Raw genomic sequence first — 20,262 nt, 5'->3', positions numbered from 1 at the left:
CATAAAGTATTTGTAATGATTTTTTGATATGTTATTTAGAATGCAAATGTCTACAGTAACGTCAAATATCTTTATAAAATTCACTTCCGGTCGCGTGATTTCCTATCCTTAAAATGAAAAGTTATCATAGCTAGATCTCAAACGCTGTAAGAGATTAAGACACATAATTTATATAAGAGGTAGGTCTTGATGAGTAGGCAAAACCAGTTGGGATAACATTGTCTGCCGTCACTTCCGGTCGTCACAGGAAGTGATCAAAGAAATCGAAAAATTCAACTTTTCTTTTATGAAACTTATTTTGCATCACATCATAGCATCTTATTTGTAGTTTCAAAATTTATCAGTACCATCGGAAACAAAAAGGACAACTTCCGGTTATAAGAGAAAAACTACACAATTTGAGTATTTTTCTTTCTCATAAATATTTTTTATTGAGAAAGTATTTGGAATGATTTTTAGATATGTTATATAGACTGCATATGTCTACAGTATCGTCAAATATCTTTTCACTTCACTTCCGGTCGAATGATTTCCTGTCCTTAAAATGAGAAGTTATCATTGCTAAATCTCGTATACGGTAAGAGATTAAGGCACCAAACGTATAGGATTGGTAGCTCTTGATGAGTTGGCAAATCCATTTCGGTTAAGATTGTCTGCCGTCACTTCCGCTTGTCACAGGAAGTGATCAAATAAATTAAAAAATTCAACTTTTCATTACGGATTTTTTTTGCATTATTACATTTTAGCTTCTTATTTGTAGTTTCGAAATATGTCAGCCCGACCGGAAACAAAAACGACAACTTCCCGTTATGAGAGAAAAACTGCAAAAATTGAGTATCATACTATCCCAGAGATATCTTATATAAAAAGAGTATTTGGAATAATTTTAGGACATGTTATTCAGACTGCAAATGTCTAAAATAACCTTAAATATCTTTTTTTTAAATTAACCTCAGATCACGTGATTTCTTGTCCTCAAAATGAGAGGTTAATATTACGGGATCTCTGTAACATATTAAGACACAAAACTTATAAGAATAATAAACCATGACGATTGGGCAACAGATATAAGGTAAAATGCGTCCGCCGTCACTTCCGGTCGTCACAGGAAGTGGTAAATAAAATTGAAAATGATTTTAATAAATGTTCTTAAGACTATAATAAAGTAACGTCGAGACTCTTAGTAAAATACACCTCCGGCCGTTTGTTTTCCTGTAATCATTGTAAATATTACAAGCCTTTTTTAACATAGATAAAAGATCATTTATACAGATAAAATAGAAAAGAACAGAAGACCGTTTTTGTTGCTGTAGCAACAATAGTTTCTAATTTCTTTTATTTTCATAAGAGAGGTAGGACTTATAAAGAGTTCTCCAAAGCCTTTAAATTTAAACATTGAAATATCTTAATCTGTAAAACATGGAATTCAGATCATAATTCAGTGCTTATCGTTTTTCCCACGGTAAAAAATAATTTCAAATTTTGCTACAGTTAATTATACATCAAAGTTATATAGTTTATTATGTATCAAAAATTGTAAAATAGTTAATTATGTATCAAATATTTACTAAAGTACATAAATGAAATATATTGAAATAAACGAACGGTATTGAGCTCAAAATTCCAATAAACAAAATAAATAAGGAACAGATACAACCTCTAAAACATCAGCTTCTTCTTTGGAAACTTTTACCATCAATAAATGTGATATATGGTGATAACAAACAGGATCAACATATGTTCCAGCTCAAAAGTCAATAAAATAATTCCAATCATGTTCATAGCAAACAAGGACTACCAAAACATCCAAAGTGTATCAGGTGCCGAGGAGAAATGAACATCCCCTGCCGACCAGTCACAAACACACCGTATGCTCCTTGTCATCATTGAAATTTCAATGCAGAATCATTAATTCTTTTATCACTCAAATATGAAGTATAGCTGGTCCGATTTTTGTTAGATAAGAGTTAATTTTACTTCTTAAATCAAGATATTGAATGTTTATTGAACTGTTTCTCAATTCGACATTTGGGTATGAAGACAAGAGATTGGGTCAGTTGTCTAGACATAGGAGGGTATGTGTACAAGATATAAGTATTATGTAAGTCTGGGGCATATTCAAACACAAAAACTAACAATGTGATTAATTTATATAACACATATACATGCGTATAATTTGTCGGAAGTAAAAATCATATATATCCATGCTTTACTGAAATAAAAGAACTGTCTCTTAGTATTTTTGAAAAAGGTAGAAAATCAGGATGCACCAAGTTGATCAGGTTTCAGTTTACTAAGGGACGACTGTAATTTCTCGACAACCGACCTAATTTCCTCGTTTCCCACCTCTAATATCCCTTTACTTCCTACATTTTCCAGGTGATAACGCAAAAGAAGACGCGCTAGAAAATGGTGCCGAAATCTAAAAACATTTGGATTTTCAGTTTTCTCCAGATATTTTATTAAGGATGAATTCATTTCAATACAGTTAGATTTTTTGTAAATTGCATTAGAATCCTTTGAAGGGTGCTTGGCTTCCTCTAATTGACCGTATTCACCAGTCCTTCCCCTATCAGTACTCTCCTGTTGTGGGTCGATGTTGTCTTTATCACTATTTTCCTGCTGTTGATTGCTGTTGTCTTTATCCTTAGTTTCCTGATGTGGGTTGTTTATGTCTTTACATTCTTGTTGTGGATTGTTTTTGTTTTTATCTTTACTCTGACATTCGACTTTTAATTTTGTCCAATTTTTCCAATTCATGTGTTTTTGATTCAGAGAGGGAGTGTTACATAGCGCATAAACAAGTGTTACATACACATCTCTTTCATTTTTGGAAAGGTCATCAAAATTTTCAATTAGTTTGGTTATAGGTTTTTTCATGAAATCTTTGGTTTGTTCGTTCGGCATATGATGTTCAACAATCAATTTAACTAAAAGAGGAAATCCTACGTCATTAGAAATGTGTCCAACGTATATTCCTCTGTCAAACATGTTTTTAAAACGTTCTCTTTCAATGACAAATTCGTAGTTTTCCGAAAGATTGACAATGCAGTCTTTAAATTTATCAATAAAATATTTTTCATAAGAGGGTAAATCCATACATATAATGGCTTTGTGATTTTTCCTGTCTTTACATCTATCAATCAAACTGATGATTGTATTTCTAACGTCAGTCTTAACATTTTCCTCTAATTCACAATCCTTCCATATTCCAAAGCAATTATCCCATACCACAATGACATCCTTGTCACTCTTGATTTCAGGTATTGTTGTCTGTTTTGGTTTCATATGAAGTACATGAGAGCCCTTGAATTTGTCTTTCAGTATGTGGTTTGCCAATGTAGTCTTACCGCTTCCTGATCCACCAACGATAATTATAAACCCCTTTTCTCTTAATATTTCAACTCCATCATCGTATAATCTCGGAACAACAAATGTTTCTGAAAAGTAGATCATAATGCTTAAATGTGCTTTTTATATTCCGTAGAAAATATCATAAAGTTCAATTTATGACTTAAATTTATCCACTTATTATGTACTAAAACAAACTCCAACAGTTATTTTATAGTCATTTATTATCATACACTGGAAATTCTTGTTTCTGTTTTATATTTCATGCTAGTAAAATATATATGACTGCCGTCATGAGAAAAGGGTCCTTATCTTTTGACGTCACAATACTCAGAAAACGACGTCAAAGTCGCGGTATTGTAAAAACAGAAGTTAAAAAAATTGTAAACTGCGTTTCGTGATCTAGAAATAAAATTAGATTTCAAAGTGCAACAAAAATTTGAAATTTGATGCGGACATTTTTAATAGGTATATATTGTATGATATTATTACTATATAATACGTGAATTTATTCACAATTCTCTTTAAGTACATGTATTTCACTTGATGTTGATTGATACGCGACATTGGACATGCACCTTGCCAGGAACAGTGATTAAAACGATGTCTATTCATGACTAAATTAAAGATGCTGCATATTGGTTTTTGAGAAATTTCCAAATGCTTAAATTTGAATTCATGTGAAGAAGTCTTAATATCAAAAGGTTTATTCCATACACGTCCTTGTACTTTTTTTCCAGAGAGAGAGAGAGAGAGAGAAGAGAAAGAGCGAGAGGTCTATGCACTTAAAGTATTACCGTTCTAATAAGCGCTTTTTTTCTGAAAAATATATACCCTAATTTAAAAAGTATTTACCCATTTTAATTCTAATACATAGTGAATCATACTCATGTACCCCAATATCCAGCCCATTGTGAACTGTCGATTTTAAAATGTGTGTAAAAAGGGGGGATAAGTAGACAAGCCAAAACAAATCTCCGAATAAAAAGACAACCGGTTAAAGTTCAAGTTAAAAAACATAACCCCTCTTTAACTGGATATATATTCCGGTAACATGGGAGATCCAATTAAACCTTCTACATCAACAATAAATAATTTTATACTAAATCAACAGTAAGAGATCTAGAATATGCTAAGGAAAAATACGTTACGGTGGATGGGGATGCCACGAAAATTTTGCTAAAAATAAATTTTGTTTCAAAAACTAATTTAAAATGATCCAATAAATACATGTTTCAATTTTTTAAAATTGTTCCGATGAAATGAATGAATGAAATCCCACTCGAAACTGAATTGCAATATGTTTAGGAATTATATACAGCTATTGTAGACTTTTTCCGAAAACATTATACCCAATTTTGAAGAAATATCAACATATTACATCGACAGTGATATTTATGAATGGGGATATTTATAAACCAGAAAAAAAAACCCACTATAGATTAAGCGAAAAGATAGCTGAAGAAGTGTAGCTTTCCGAAAAAACCGGCAGAACGGAGAGCTACAGTGCCACCCATGGTAAAAACTGTATATTTATTGCGCACAAAAAGTTGCGCTTAGTTCTGGATTAATTCTTCCAAATTCTTACCTCAATGGCGAAAAAGATAGATTTATAAAAAAAAAAAATACCTTAATCCTCTATAAGGTACTCTTGTAGTTGGCATCTGCACGAAGTGTGTCGGACGGAATATCTTTCAAACCAAAATGGCAGTATAAATAAACGAAATTTTCGATGATCTCAATATCAGGGCCAGGAGGCCTATTAACAACAATTATAAGGGATGTTTTATTGTGAAAACAGTGAAACAATATGCTAGGAACACACAGTTCGTAATATTTTGAGCTGGCATTTTAAAACATGGAGAAATAAATTAAAGAAACAGCGCTCTTTTTGTGTGCAATAAATATACAGTTTTTTATGAATTTTATGAAAATGTTTAAAATCATAAACCACTTCAAACCCTAGACAACAAAGAAGTCTAAATTTACGAATGATGAAAAAATAAATTTTAGCACTGATGATGTTTATTGCAGAAAAAAGGACGTTCGTGCAAAACTTTAAGGAGCGTGAGATATATGTCACTGACTACTGAATTCATGACATGAAGTAAATAAGTCTTGTTTTACGTTGAAATCTGCAACTCTGATAAATGTACATGTATCTAAATATCCCACATATCTGGACATTTATTAAATTTCCGTTGAAATCGAAATACTCTAAGGAAAGAAATTAATAAACATACTCAAATATTTCTGCATTGAAAGAAAAATACTGTCTATATTACAGTCACACGCTAGTAGCATCGGGGAAGGGGGGTTCATTGAAAGTCCGGTTGCCCCCCCCCCCCCACTTTTTGTTGCAGCATAGTAAAATTAGTGCACAATAGGACAAAAGGCAGTGTATTACGCTTGATTTAAAAAATGATACTGCAAAAAGTCTGATCTAAATCAACCCCCCCCAACGGCTAAATTTGATTCGTGTTTGGAAATCTCCACGTTTTTTTTTTTTTTTTTTTTTTTTTTAATGGTAAATTGAAGTTTAATTCTGGCTGCCCCTCCCCCCCCCCTTTTCAAACGATGCTACGTCACTGAGTTGTAGGGAACAGGCGAAATCGAGTCATACATATATATTTTAATTCGATACATCGAGAAAGTAGTACATGTATGTTTTGAACTAATAACTAAGAAGAAATGGATTAGAGTGGTGGATTATAACTTAACCGCATCGCCTCATACAAAATACATAAACGTGTGTTGGACGTAATATTTCATTATTGGTTAAAACAGTCGCATCGAAATGTGAAAAGCTTTTATTAGGTGTCAGATTACCAATGTCACTGAGGAAGATGAAAAGATGACCTTTACTGGCCGTAGAAAAATATACAAATGTTATGTTCAAGTGAAACAGGGTAAAGGTGCCTCAAAATTTAAAAAAAAAAAAAAAAGGGTGAATGTGCTGAAATATTTGTGACCGATTTTAATCGTGATTTACTTTAAAAAAAAAGAAGTTCAAAGAAAGTTTCAATTTTAGGTAAAGTATATGAACCATTCATAAGACAATCCTTTGACATCATTTGCCTTTTTATTATATTTTTACACCATAACTAAGACAGGCGAAGAAAATGAGTTGAATAAACAATTGATAATCCGCTTGCATGGAAGTAGCGAACATCAATTCATGCATTCATATTTTTTTTATAAACGGAATAAACATTTTTAAGTTTACATATCTTGGCGTATCAGCATTTATTTCTCATTTTTCGGTGATACCAAAAATATATATTGTTTTGATCCTATCGTAACAGTTCTAGGAAAAAAAGTTACGTGTGTGTGTAATGGTGAGTGAATGATGAATTTTGATAACTGATAAGAAAATTATTTTCTTTTTAATATCGGGATCGAAGTGCTTTTTTGCGAGGGGATGTCCCGTTTTGCGCGCGGCGTCCTTCTAATATTCTCTCTCTCTCTCTCTCTCTCTCTCTCTCTCTCTCTCTCTCTCTCTCTCTCTCTTTTAATGTTTAAGAGTTACCAGTGCTTTATATATATTATAAATTGAGTGAGATTGATTTATATCAAAAGAATAATTCGTATGGATGTAAACAAGTATAATTTTTCCTACTGAATATATTATAAACCGTTCCTATAGATTCTGTCTAGACCCACATCCCCCCTTTTCGATATTAATAGATCTGCTCTAAAATAGTGTGAAAATAGTTATAACATACGAAATCCCTTAGGAATAGTCACATACTAGTCGCCTGGAAGAAAAAAATAAATATTTTCTCAAGTTTATAATTCTCAAAACGATTGAGTTTATTTAAATAGCGTTATTTTTAGAATTTTTGGAAATTGAATTTGACGCAGTCGACGTCATTACGTTTTCAGTGAGTAACGAAAAAATTGTTTTGGTGCGCCTTACTAAAATGCTTATAAAATACTGAAAAAGTGAGATATTTTCAAAATTTATGTATATTTGCATTCAGAAAGAGTCCGGGTATCAAAATTTACCAAAAAGTAAAATTTATGAAAATTTGACCTTAAGGGCCCTTTTCTCGTGACGGCAGTCATATCATTTTGTTGTAAATCATTATCGATTGTTTAAATTTAACGTCCATTTTTCATTTCTCAATGAGCATAAGCGTTTTTATAGTCAATCCCATGCAGATAAATATGTACATAATGAACTTTGAAAGTATTTCATGCAGATTTTTAAACCTAAATACAATTATTTAAACTATATTTCACCTGATAAATATTACCTTCTTTTCTCGGTTCTTCATCATTTTCCTTGGTTGAATCTTCTAAACATGGGGTCGTCTCTTGAAAAGAAAATGAATATTGATGATAATTATCTTTCTTGAAGAAATTTTTTCGTCGAAGTTTTCCATCTTTTGAACTTTTTAATATAATAAATCTTATTCTTTCGTATTTCAATTAAACACGGTTCTTTACATTTCTTTGCAAGAAAAAAAAATTAAATTTTATTCATATTGTTGGAAATTTAAAGATTTTTTTAAATTCTACACAGTGTTTAAAATGGAACATAATATACAATCTACAGTGTGCCATATAATAAATGAAATCGACTGTGTACTATACTTTAACTCCCAGAATCGAATGATAATATTTTTTCATGATTTAAATAAAGCTTCTGTAAATCTTTTGTTTCCCTTCATGTGCTTTGAAGGATTTATTTTAAGCATGTATTCCTGTGTATCACTTTTACAATAAACGTATAATTGAGTAGAGAAAAGAAAAATATCCAAATAAAATATCAAGATAAACCATTGAGATAGAGACCTGATATTTTTGCGGTATCAAAATATTGGACTGTTTGATAGAATATTGGAGATAACACTATATGAGGTCAATAGTCCATTTAACATTATAAAATAGGAGCAGAGGAAAGACGGACCTTCAAAACATCAGAGGTGGGGTCAAATGCCATGGGGGAGTGAGCGTCCCGTGCCGACCGGTCACACCCGCCATAAAATACAACATTAAAGCGCTTATATGTCCTACAAGTTACATATAAGTTAAACACATAATTGTACATAGTGTTTAAAATGGAACGTTATGTACAATTTAAAATTTAAGGTCTTATTTTTCTCTATTCTTAAAGTGGTCTGCTTATGTTTCAAATGTTGATCCATGTGAGCAAAAATATTATAACTTGCTTTTGTACTTTTCATCTCTACTAATTTGATTTAATAATTTAAGCTCGTAATTGATTACTTATTGTATTTGATAAATATTGAGTCATTTTAGTTCGTACTCTTATCAAGTTGATCAATGTTGTATTTTATTACTAAGAAAGTATCTATCATAATAAATTATAACCCTTTCTACATCACAACCTATATTATCTATCGACCGATATCAGCTCTCGGACTTTTGATCCTCTCGCCTGATATTGGACTGTCGGGTTTAGTTTGTGTGATACAAATTTTGATTTTCAATGGAATATTCTCTGTGTATTAATATTAGTTTGTCAACAAAGGAAAACGAACATATCAAAGCCGATCAGCGTCTAATAAATAATCTGGGCTATATTTTCAAACTACTAAGAAGAGCCTAGGTGAAATAAAATCAACTAAATATTTGTAAGCAATATCACTCTTTAAGTTATAAGCTGAGTGATGATTACCTGAATCTGAAATTTCAGTTCCTTCTTTTTTCAAATAGTCTGGTTTGGAATAATTTACGTACGATTTATTTTCTGTAAGGAAAAAAAAGTTGATACATGTATTCATTAAAACTTAATAAGGATTGAATCCGATTATCTGCTATTAGTTGTTGATGCAGCCATACTTTTTATACTTTCAGTAGTGTTATATATAAAATAAGGTATCATTTTAAAACATCTATCGGGATATAAATACGGACTTTATGATGAATTTAATCTCGTACCTACCCGTATTAAAGGGCTTTATGATGAATTTAATCTCGTACCAACCCGTATTTATAGCCCTATAGATGTTTTAAAATGATACCTTGTTACTTATATTTATAATTGTGACTAATTCATATTTTATATTTGCCTGATTGTGACATTTAACGCGTGAAATGCATTATTTTTAAAATCTACGACATGTATGTAATCCACTGAACGCGCGTCGACCCTTTATGACGTCACTGGAAAATTGCGTCGAACGTTTATCCATTCGCACATCTATGACCTCTTGACCCCGTATATTTATTTCAGAAATAAGATATCATTTTTAGAGTTTCATTGGTGTATGTCATGAAGTTGGTCACGTGATCAAATTCTATAACGCCCGAAGGAAACATTTGCAAATGTAAATACATGTATTTAAATGTAAACACCCAGAATATGTTTAGATATTTAAAATTATTTAAAATTAGCTCGAGAATGTAAAGGGTGAATTGAAAACAAAGTGGTGGATCTGAAAGTCTTCAAGACACACAATGTGTTCCTGACGTAATACTCCGACCAACGCCAAATGTAAAGGTTTCATCAGGTACCTAGGATAGCACTCATTTTCTGTTGATCCATGACCCCGCTCGTAACGGAAAAATCCGCTGTCAAACGTTGTAAAAATCAAAGACCTTACAAAATTAGGATGAAAACTGTGGCTTATAATATTTCATGAATTATGTTACTTTAAAAAGAGGTTTAGATAAAGATTTGGAGCCTTGTTACTATTCGTTACCATTTCTAATCGAACAAAAAAATTTGAAGCTGTATAGACTAAGATTTTTATCTTAATTATAAACAATGTGTGTTAAATACCTTCCTTATATGTTTTCTGTCTTTTCCTTCTCAGGAGGAAGATAATTACCAGGAAAACAAGTATCGGTAGGATGATTCCAGAGACTATCCCCAAAATAACACCAGTCGAAACCGTCAAATCTCTTGAAAAGAAAATTTTATTGAAAAATTGAAACATATAATTTACTTAATATGTCATTTTCATGATCATTTGGAAAGATATTTCAATTGTATTGACTGTGAATTAAACTGACATCTTGCTTAAGCTGGGTTACGGCTAGAGTGATAGGCAAATAGTAAAGTTAACATTATTTTAAAAAAACATTTAATTACGTTTAAAGATACGCGATAGGTGGCGTATATATGTACCTTTTTTCTTCATTACCGAGTTTAGTCTGCATCGTGGTCCTAAAATCAAAGAATATGTTATTGATTGCATTCTTTTCACATATAAATACGCTCATTTGTAAATTTCTTTAACCACTTACGTGTATCTCAGCTTTGTTAGTCTTGTTACTGTTCGGTTATCAGAAACTGGGGTGGTTGTAGTAGATCTAAGAAAAACAGATATTGTTGGATCTAGTCAATAAAAAAGCTATGCTTCAAATTAGATATTTAAATCCTTGTTAAATTATAGATTTCTCATTCAAAATTAAATGTGAAAACAATAAAGAAAAGTTCGTGTTAAAAAAAATACCTGATTACAGTCCGAAAGCAGCTTGGGTCTAAGAAGAGAAAATGTTCATTTCAATTATTAATTCAAGAAACAAAAAAAAATATTTTACAACTACTGAAACAAATAACAAGCATTTTTCTGTTGTTTGTTGAACGTTATACGGTTAACAGTGCGTGATTTGTTACTTGCAGTTACTATTTTGACATTTTTTAGAACGGTGATATCACATACATTAATTTGATAAAATAAACAATGCAGGTTTCATTATTTCTTATCAACAGTTTATGCGTTAACATTTTGTGTCACGTATTTCATTAGTACAAACTTAAGTTATTCTCTCTATCAATGAAGATGTGGATAACAGGTAAAGTTTGACCTACATTGATATACAGTGTTGGACAGGTAAACATTCCCAGGACATCCGTCCACTGCCCCCTGACAAAGAATTACATCAATCAGGGAAGCTTTTGCGTTAAATTCTGGACAGTAATCTGTATTAAGGAAGAAGTAAAACTTTTATCATACATTTATTTGTTTTTCCATAAAACACAGACACTCAAAGTTTTATGATACAACTATACATCTTTCAAACGATAATGAATTCACAATGTTCACTGTGAAAACGTTATTTTTAATCTTGAGGTATTTAAACAGTCAGGATTCTTTTATACCCCTATCAGTGCTTTTTTTTTTACGTATTGAGTTACATTTTTATGTATATGCAGATAAACTGCAACCCTCCTTTTAACGAATGCCTTTCAATGAAATATTTGTAAAATATTTAGAAAAATGTTGTTTTTTTTAAGATACAACACATGGTGTAAATATTTAGTTGAATTATTTAATTGGACGGAGGACGTAAAAATAGAACAATAGAACATCATTCTGATGAATACCAAATTTTTAGAAAATATACATATATTTTTACCTGGTTGAATCCAAATACTGGATGCACAGAAAACTACGTAACGCCCATGTTGGTCATGCATGCAGTGATACTCCGTGTCGCCATGACAGATGTAACTGTTTTTGTTTTCCCTCCATTTCTCCGCGGTATCTGGACACCTCAATCGGTAATCAAACAAAATCCCAGAGGTTGATATATCAAGAATTAGCAGGAGAATCAACAGGTAAATACCGAGATTGTACATTACGAAAAAGGAAATTAATCACTGGGAAATACCTTGAATTCATAACATTTAACCTTCTCCAGTCAACCTATACGTGTGTACTACATGTAGTTTATCTTTCAACCGTGAACGGGTAAGTTACTCAATGTTATGCTTAAATCTACCATCGGTATCAGTGTTTCTAAGTTTAAATATTTCGCTTAACCAAATATATATATATAAACAGGGTGTTTCACAATATATGTCACACATCTAAAGACAGATAGATAGATAACAACAAAAGCTATACATACATTTCATATATCATTTTATTCAGCATATATCCAAAATTATTTTTTGGGGTCAGGAGTATCCAACATTCTCTACTTCAGTTACTATGGCAACAATTCCTAAAACGTTATTCCCCAAGTGTTTTCCCAAGATTGTCCTAAATAACTTAAGAGACTAATGCATAGAAATTTCTGACCCCCTTTTTTTTTTAAAGTTTCACGGGATACTTGAGATTTTTCTTGCATTATATCTAGCTTTTTAGAACCCCCAAAGTGCATATCTATTTTTATTTAAAGTTGTGTTTAAATAAATGTGTCGTTTCATAACTACCAGTATGTGTTAATTAGTGTTCAATTCTTTCGTTTGCAAACTTCAACCAGCTCTAAACGTCAATTGGCTTTAAAAGGTGAAATCTTGTATGCAGACACACTTAACTCAAACTTAAGATTTCTAAATACACTAAATTAATACTTATCGGCATTTTTACAATCCATTTACCTAAACTCAGATTTAACTTTCATGAGGTTTTCTCAATGATAGACCTTACTTTGATATTGTTCTCATCTCTTCTTGATTTTCCCCGTTTTTTTTTTATTTTGGGGGGGGGGGGGTAGGATTTAACTGCCTCTCATCTTTACATTACAATTTTAGTTCAAACTCTCTAATCATTCTTAATATATTGAAACTAGACAGGGATTTCTGGTCTGGATAATTTTCATCATCACACCCTTTACAATATTTAGGATTTCGTTCGTATAATAAAAGTTTACAACAAATTGTTGCTGCAAGTTAAACTCCATTTTTAAAACAGCTGAAATTATGTTATCACTGCTTATATCATCAGTTACTTCATGGTACACTAAAATTTCCCCTAATACTTTGCAATTTCATAATTTTAGATCAATATGCTTACATATAGTGTTTTGGTATTTTTGGTATCATGCTCAGTATTCATAGTATGCCTATGTAGATGTGTGACATATATTGTGAAACACCCTGTGTGAGACATGTAGGACAATCTTGGGAAAACACTTGGGGAATAACGTTTTAGGAATTGTTGCCATAGTAACTGAAGTAGAGACACACACACACACACACACACACACACACATATTTAAAAATACGGAAATGAAGGAAGTAAATATAAATAATATATGGAACTGTTAAAAAATTTAACATTGGCATACACACACACACACACACACACACACATATATTTAAAAATACGGAAATGAAGGAAGTAAATATAAATAATATATGGAACTGTTAAAAAATTTAACATTGGCATAGAGATGTACAAAAATACAGAACTTAAACTTTAGGAATAGAGATTTTGATACTGTAAATAATACTTAGAAGATAATAAGGCGCTGAAAATGTGATCTTGTGATATAAAAAAAATCAGCGTATATTATAGAGGATTCAATTAAAATAGTCCACCGCCTTAACAGCCTTTCAAAATCACCGTTTAATCTAATTTGAAGATAATTGATAAAGTACACGTTTTATCAAATGATAAAAATTGCTATTTGATTATATGATGTAATTGACTACATTAAGTATAATTGTTATCAAACTGTTCGACGAGTTTGAAACACTGACCCTGTCAGGAAATACAATTTATAATTAGGCCAAACAAAAAAAATCTTCGTTTACTGTTACATGCTGAAAAAAAATAGGGTCGGTAGGTAGGAATTTTTTTTTATTTTACTGAATTTTTTTATACACAAATTTACATGTACATGAAATGGTTGAATTACAAAACAGTTTTACCATTGTACGGTGCCTTACTTTTGTTTGGGCTTGTAATATGAGTGGTAGACAATATAATCTTTCTTGACAACTGCCTTACAACTCATGGGTGTGCAATTTTAAAAAATCAAGTACTAGCCCACAGGCGTGTAACAGCAATAAAATATACGTTACTAGCCCGAAGTTAAAAGTGACCAGTCCAAATGTAGGGGCAAAGAATTGTAAAAACTAATATTGTAAAAAGTTCATTGTTGAGAAAGTCAGGGTCCTAAGCCATTCCTTTTAAAGTTGAAGTTCAAAAATTTTAAGAAATTATCCTTTCTTTTCTGAACCTCTGTCTGAATATATTAAATACACAAGTCTTGCTTATCTAAAATGAAGGAAAAATCATTTCAATTTCATTTCAAACCATTAAATACAATTGATATATATTCAATTTTAACCACATAACACTTAGCTATCAGTTGATTGGGGGATCGTAAATAATTGAAAGAGATATCTGCATGGATTTGCCACTAACAGAGGCATGGAGGAAATTCGGATTAGGAAAAAACGATCGTTTTTTTTAAGTAAATAAGTCAGGTAGTACTGCAAAATGGATAAGATTAAAGTGATTAAAGAACAGTAGGAGCATGCTGCCTGGAAAATTTTCATTAGTTGGAAATTAAATAGCAAAACAGTGAGTGAAAATACCGTTTGTGTTTCTCATGTATTATATGCATAATTTTTATTTTTTACTACCCCAAAAAACGGTAGCACCAGGCGTCGGGCGATGCTAGTCGTACACCCCTGCAACTGCCGCGCAATGGTAAGCAAATTACCACGAACTCGTCGATGTAGAAATTGAACTCACTGGTTTTGTTTCTGTACTTTCAATTTCGATTTCAAAGATGAATGTAAAAGTTATACTGACCGGCCAGTAACTTCCGGATTTTTACGACGAAAAAAAAGTTTGGGTCGGCGATTAAAATTAGGGTCGGTCGGGTAACCGTAAACAAACATATTTTTTTGTTACGCCTTATATTCATATTATATTCATATGCTTAGTACTGACGTTTTTCACACGAATTGCTGGGCAGTTACATGTATATACACACTGAATTCTCGACAGATTTTCCATAATTTCCGAATCATGACGTGAAGTACACGTCGGATGTGACTTGTCGGAAGGGGATACTTAATTCTTTATGGTACCTAATCCCATCTTTGAAGATCTGGGGTCCGTGTTTGCTCTGCTCCTGCTTTGTATTTTTTATGTACTTCTGAGCTTGAAAACTTTTCATTATCTCCATATGTTTCATTGTTATAATGTTTCAAAAGCAACACAAAATTTAAGATGAAAAAAAACAAATAAAAACATACAGTCATCGATCTAAAAAAAATATAAAAACGAATTCTAGATGTAAGATAAAGTGTATAAAAGTCGGAAGAATTCCCGTTGACATTTTACACTTCTCGTGAGCCCTATATATTAAACAAACAGACCAAATATTCCATTGTCAAAGTTCTAACTTTGGTTTTGAAAAAAACAATCAGACATAACTCCACCCAGTAGTAGGTTTGTTCTGCTACGAATGCAATTACGAACATCTGCTTTATGAAATGTTTATTTTAATTAAGCTTAACTGCCTCGATTAAAATATCACCAAAGAGAACAAATGTCTTGGATAAAGTTCAATATTAGGTTGCAGACCACTTTCACTGTTTTCTCTTTTATTCATTCTATCTTTATTCAGGACGAAGTATTATATTAAATGCTCCTTCATAGAAATATTTAATCAAAAGGTTTATAAGGGTCAGGATAACAATTTGTGTCCATCGAAATTCAAACTATTCGGCAGAAAAGTTTACCTGTGGATACAATATAAATGTTTTCGATGAGAAATCCCATCATCCTTTTAATATCAACTTTTTGTGTTGAATAAATGTTTGAAAGAAGTAATTCTGACAATGAAAAATAATTAAAAAAAACATTACGTCAATGTGCAAGTGTCGTTTTATTACCGAAGTTATTGCTTATGTTTTCAAAACTTATACTTATTCATTTATTTTGAGAAAAGTATTGATAGTTACGAAAATTTGAACTTTTTGAGGTTAAACACCTTTAAATGAAACATATGTAGATCACTAACAGTATTCAAGCTCAAATGTCATTATAAATCAAAATAAAAGTCCATAAAAATGTAAAAAAATGGTGGTTTAAAAGTATTTTCTTTATTTTGAAAGTTATAAAAAGCTTTATAGGAAAGCCCATTTAATTTACATTAAAGAACGGTAAACTTTTAAAGAAATCCCATCTAATTTACATCAAAGAATAGTATTTAAGTTAAAAAAACATTAAAATAATATCGATATATCAAATCCACCTTAAGCTCCTTGTTATGATAGGCATATTGAAAATTCGAAAGATAATTAAATAGGTTCAGACAATGACTTAATAATTTGTATAGCTTTTACTTTAAATAATACTTATGTGTTATATGATATGTTCAGCAAGGTTTTGAAAACAATCGCTATGAATGTTTCCTTGGAAGGAAGAAACAATACGTATCAATATTGATTTTCAGTTGAATTTAAAGTGATATGTTCAGAAAAAATATTTTTATTGTAACTAGTATTACCTCTCTTTGTTTAGTTTTACCGGTATCTTACACAATATGTAGAGCATGTTTGGTTAATACTTTACAGTAACCCGTAAAGCATCAAAAGAAATACTGAGTTAGAAGCTACCTTTGTTCATAATAAATACGATTAATCCTTAAATGTTTATCTGATCCTTATCTCCAAAAAAAAAAAAAAAAACCAATGCAAAAAGACCAAGAAATTTCTTAACTTTCGCATTAAAACAGTTTTATTGTCATATTCAAAACAACAGAGAAACATACTGTCTTGTTGGACAGTGATTTACAAATATATTAAACAGAAAATTATACTTGTGTCATATAAAAAATATGGAATATACAGTAAGAGCTTGAATTTCTATATACGATTATTTACTATATGCGTTTCATTAAAAAAAAAGAAAATGTGGTAATAAAAAAATCACATTATAATTTGCTATAATATTCCACTTAAAAATGTAATAAAATGTTATAATTTAAACCATTACACACCGGCAAAGGTGTTAAAAGACACTACATGATAAATCGTGTAGGGTTTCGCAGGTATTTTCCAATTATTTGCAAATGCGATATACCAATACCTAGTTTTTTTCAGTAAGACTGCCAATAAGAATAAGTACCATCACATTCAATTTTGATGAAGGCGGTACATATACATATTGTATAAGGCTTATCTAGAAAGGTTCCAGATATATGCCTTTTTTAAATTAATCATTATAGTACACATGTAACAATGCCAAGGTTGTAAAGATGCACCATGAGGAAATAGAGAAAGGGTTGTTGAAAGGATTCACCAAACATATACTTTATACATATACAAACTAATTATAATCTTTTCAAGTAGTTTATGTAGTAAAGGCATATTTAGCATACGAAGAATATATTTAACTTTGTGTATATAAAAGAAAATCTATACGTCTAGTATTCCTAAGAACACAAATTTTTAGTTTGTTCCTTATATCGACGAGGATTCTTAAAGGTTTACATCTGTCAGGTGTAAACGTAAACTATTCATTTGCAATATTTCTAATATCATTATATCGAGGCTGGTGGTTCACAAGTTATTGTTAAAGCAAATACAATGTATCGGTCATTATTTAAAACATTTTCCTTTTCAATACATGCATACGGGATAGTTAAGGGTAATTTAGTTTTATTGTCACTACTCCAGCGGATCTAACGTAAATCAGTTCCTATGTGCACATTTATATGTACATTATTGCATACAAACAGTAGTAAAATATAAAAGAAAAAACATGATTGTTATGCAACAGCATCAAGCTTTAAAATGCCTGAATAGTATATATGGGACTTCACGTTATAAAATTACTTACGATTGTGGGGAGCATAATTAGTTTTCTGCCAATACAATATAACATTTTCTGCTGATTAAATCCCGCACTGGCTACCTGCATTTGGCGAGGTTCAATCTTAACACAATTATTTATTCGATCGATGGAGTCTTGATTCGGGCAAAATGCATTACTGCAGAAAGAGCACTTTGAAGATATTGCAATTGCTTTGTTTGAAGAAAAAACTACACACAAAAAAGTCAGTGAATATGTTAAATATGTACAAACGAATTGATGTTTATATGATGATGGAAAACAAAGACAGTTTTTTTTGAGTCCTTAATAATATGATTGGAAATCTGGAAACAAAATAAATTATTGGCATGATATAAAGGACATGATGTGGGAGGAATGACGTAATGTAGGCACATGTAATGTCACATTTCTGTCGTTGCTTCCTCCATATGAATTGTGGGTAATGCACTGAACCGTGACACACTGGGAAGTACGGGCTCGGTGTTCATTCTCTGTAATCTCCTTTTCTCTCTTTCATCCATTGTAATAGACAGCTTTCGGCTGTAGTTTTTATAGATGACGCTATCTTGTGGTCTCTTCACTATTCGTATACTCTCTAGGTTTTTTGGGCTGTGTTTGTATCGCGGTTCAATGGGTTGTAAGATCCTAATGCTGTCCCACTGTTTGTAGCAAAGTACCATAGCCACGATCCACACAGCTACCACTATCAGAATGAAAATAATCTCCTCCGCCCGGAACCCATATTCCTGGACCCGAACTCGATCCCCATCTTCTGAAAGAAACATCTTTATAGTTCATCTTATTTCATTCGTTTTTTAGCGCGTATATGACATATGTTACGAAAGTAAACAAAATCATTCATTTATGAATTCAAAATATTGTATATAATTTTTCTGTCTTTGCTCTCAGTTTTTACATGTTATTACTAGTAAGAACATATTACATGTACATGTTAAACCAAAGGAGTGAGCACCCCCAGCTGACCTTGTGGTCCTTGTCATGATCGGGAAATAACGAAAAATATCGTCGTTAATTCAGTGTAAAAATAATGGAATAACAATTAGTATGTATGTGAGATACAGTTAGGATGTCGAAAGAGCACAAATCATATCATTCTTGAAAAAGGAACTTGAATACAGTTCGTTATTTCCATATATTTCATCCACAATTTTGCTTAAGGTAGGATTCTTCTCTGGTTTCTGACTAGATGGAATATTCAAAGTACATTTGTTGATATGTCTTACATATTTAGATGTAAGAGATTTAAAAGACCATATTTTTCTTTCCTCATCACAATTATACAACTTTAAATAGAAATGGTAAACTGTGTTTGAAAACTAGCAGAGACTATATTTTTGGCGGAATGGTGGTGTATGAAAATATCTTCTTTTCTGCCTCTCAAAATTATTATAGAACATTGAATTTAGTTATAATTTTTACCCAATCAAAGGCTAGACGAAATTTTTAAATGTAAGTTAAATTAATAATAAGAGACTAAAGTTTCAAAATAAATCAAATAAATAAGATTTTTCACACATTTTAGAACTTTGTTGTCTTTTAAATGCTTCAAATCTAAGTACAGATTTGAGCCAAAAATCCGTAAAAAGTGTTATTTCTCTCTTAGTAAACGATCAAAACTTTTAGTTTTTGTATCATTTTGTACCTTTATGTGACAACTTTACTATATGTGAAAATTAGAAAAAGTTAAATATAGGAAGCATATAAAAATAACTAATAAATCCTGAAAATTTAAGAAAAGTAGAGGAAGTTCGGATTAGCAAATATCCATTTTATTTAAAATATCCATGTCAATTTGGTAATATCATCTTATAGGCCATATATGGTAGTATCTTTTTATGCAAAAAACACCATCCAATCTTTGGAATTTTAAGTAGGGATCACATGATTGGAAACAGTAATTTTTTATTCATCATGTCCAGGAAAAAGGTAATGACCTTGACCTGACCTTGCCTCTAATATTAAACGGTCAAATTGAATCTCACTGATACCATCACTTAGTAATATTGTCCTCTTGATTCTGTGAAAATTTCATTAATTTTTAAATACAAGAAATGTGAGAAGAATCCTACCTTAACATAAAATTCGATTTTAAGCATGCGTTCTTCATCCATGAAATATATTCAACATAAGATGCATGAACGGTAATCGAAAAAAAGCTTTATGATTAATGCAATATATAGCGACAGTGAACATTTTCAAGTTCAAAAGTCCATAAAACAATACAAAATAGGAGCAAACACTGACCTCCATTAGGCATAATATCAGAGGTGTAATAGGATGCCATAGAGGAAGAAGTTGATAAAAAATGATGTCAACGATCTCGATTGGAGTCATTATTTTGAAAGTTTTGTTGTTGACGCAAGGACTTTGTCAGCAAGTA

The 20,262-nt window shown here is 31.3% G+C and overlaps 2 protein-coding genes across 4 annotated transcripts in view; both read right to left on the bottom strand.

The window, feature by feature from the left end:
* Positions 1–11,988, bottom strand: part of LOC134254325 (uncharacterized) — a 29,941-nt gene extending 17,953 nt beyond the window's left edge. The window contains exons 1-9 of one of the 3 annotated variants that reach the window (XM_062736848.1): positions 11,689–11,988; positions 11,141–11,251; positions 10,782–10,809; positions 10,573–10,638; positions 10,454–10,492; positions 10,106–10,227; positions 8,999–9,070; positions 7,611–7,670; positions 2,133–3,440 (exon numbers count right to left, since the gene is read on the bottom strand). In XM_062736848.1, coding sequence (XP_062592832.1) covers positions 2,260–3,440; positions 7,611–7,670; positions 8,999–9,070; positions 10,106–10,227; positions 10,454–10,492; positions 10,573–10,638; positions 10,782–10,809; positions 11,141–11,251; positions 11,689–11,911 — 1,902 coding nt within the window. In that variant the 5' untranslated portion in view covers positions 11,912–11,988 and the 3' untranslated portion in view covers positions 2,133–2,259. Of the gene's footprint in view, positions 1–2,132; positions 3,441–7,610; positions 7,671–8,998; positions 9,071–10,105; positions 10,228–10,453; positions 10,493–10,572; positions 10,639–10,781; positions 10,810–11,140; positions 11,252–11,688 lie in introns of those variants that run through there. The other 2 variants (XM_062736849.1, XM_062736847.1) reach the window with 2 other exon arrangements.
* Positions 11,989–17,014: 5,026 nt separating this feature from the next.
* Positions 17,015–18,661, bottom strand: LOC134254329 (uncharacterized). Its single transcript, XM_062736852.1, has one exon. It carries the CDS (start codon positions 18,644–18,646, stop codon positions 18,263–18,265), a length of 384 nt encoding a protein of 127 aa, XP_062592836.1. The 5' UTR covers positions 18,647–18,661; the 3' UTR covers positions 17,015–18,262.
* Positions 18,662–20,262: the final 1,601 nt, after the last annotated feature.

This window comes from Saccostrea cucullata, unplaced genomic scaffold, assembly GCF_032062105.1.
Source record: "Saccostrea cucullata isolate Sc308-1 unplaced genomic scaffold, CSIRO_AGI_Scuc_v1 ctg1388, whole genome shotgun sequence".
NCBI classification, from domain to species: domain Eukaryota; kingdom Metazoa; phylum Mollusca; class Bivalvia; order Ostreida; family Ostreidae; genus Saccostrea; species Saccostrea cuccullata.
Note: the sequence above shows the minus strand (reverse complement) of the source record. Positions and strands in the feature narration are given on the sequence as shown.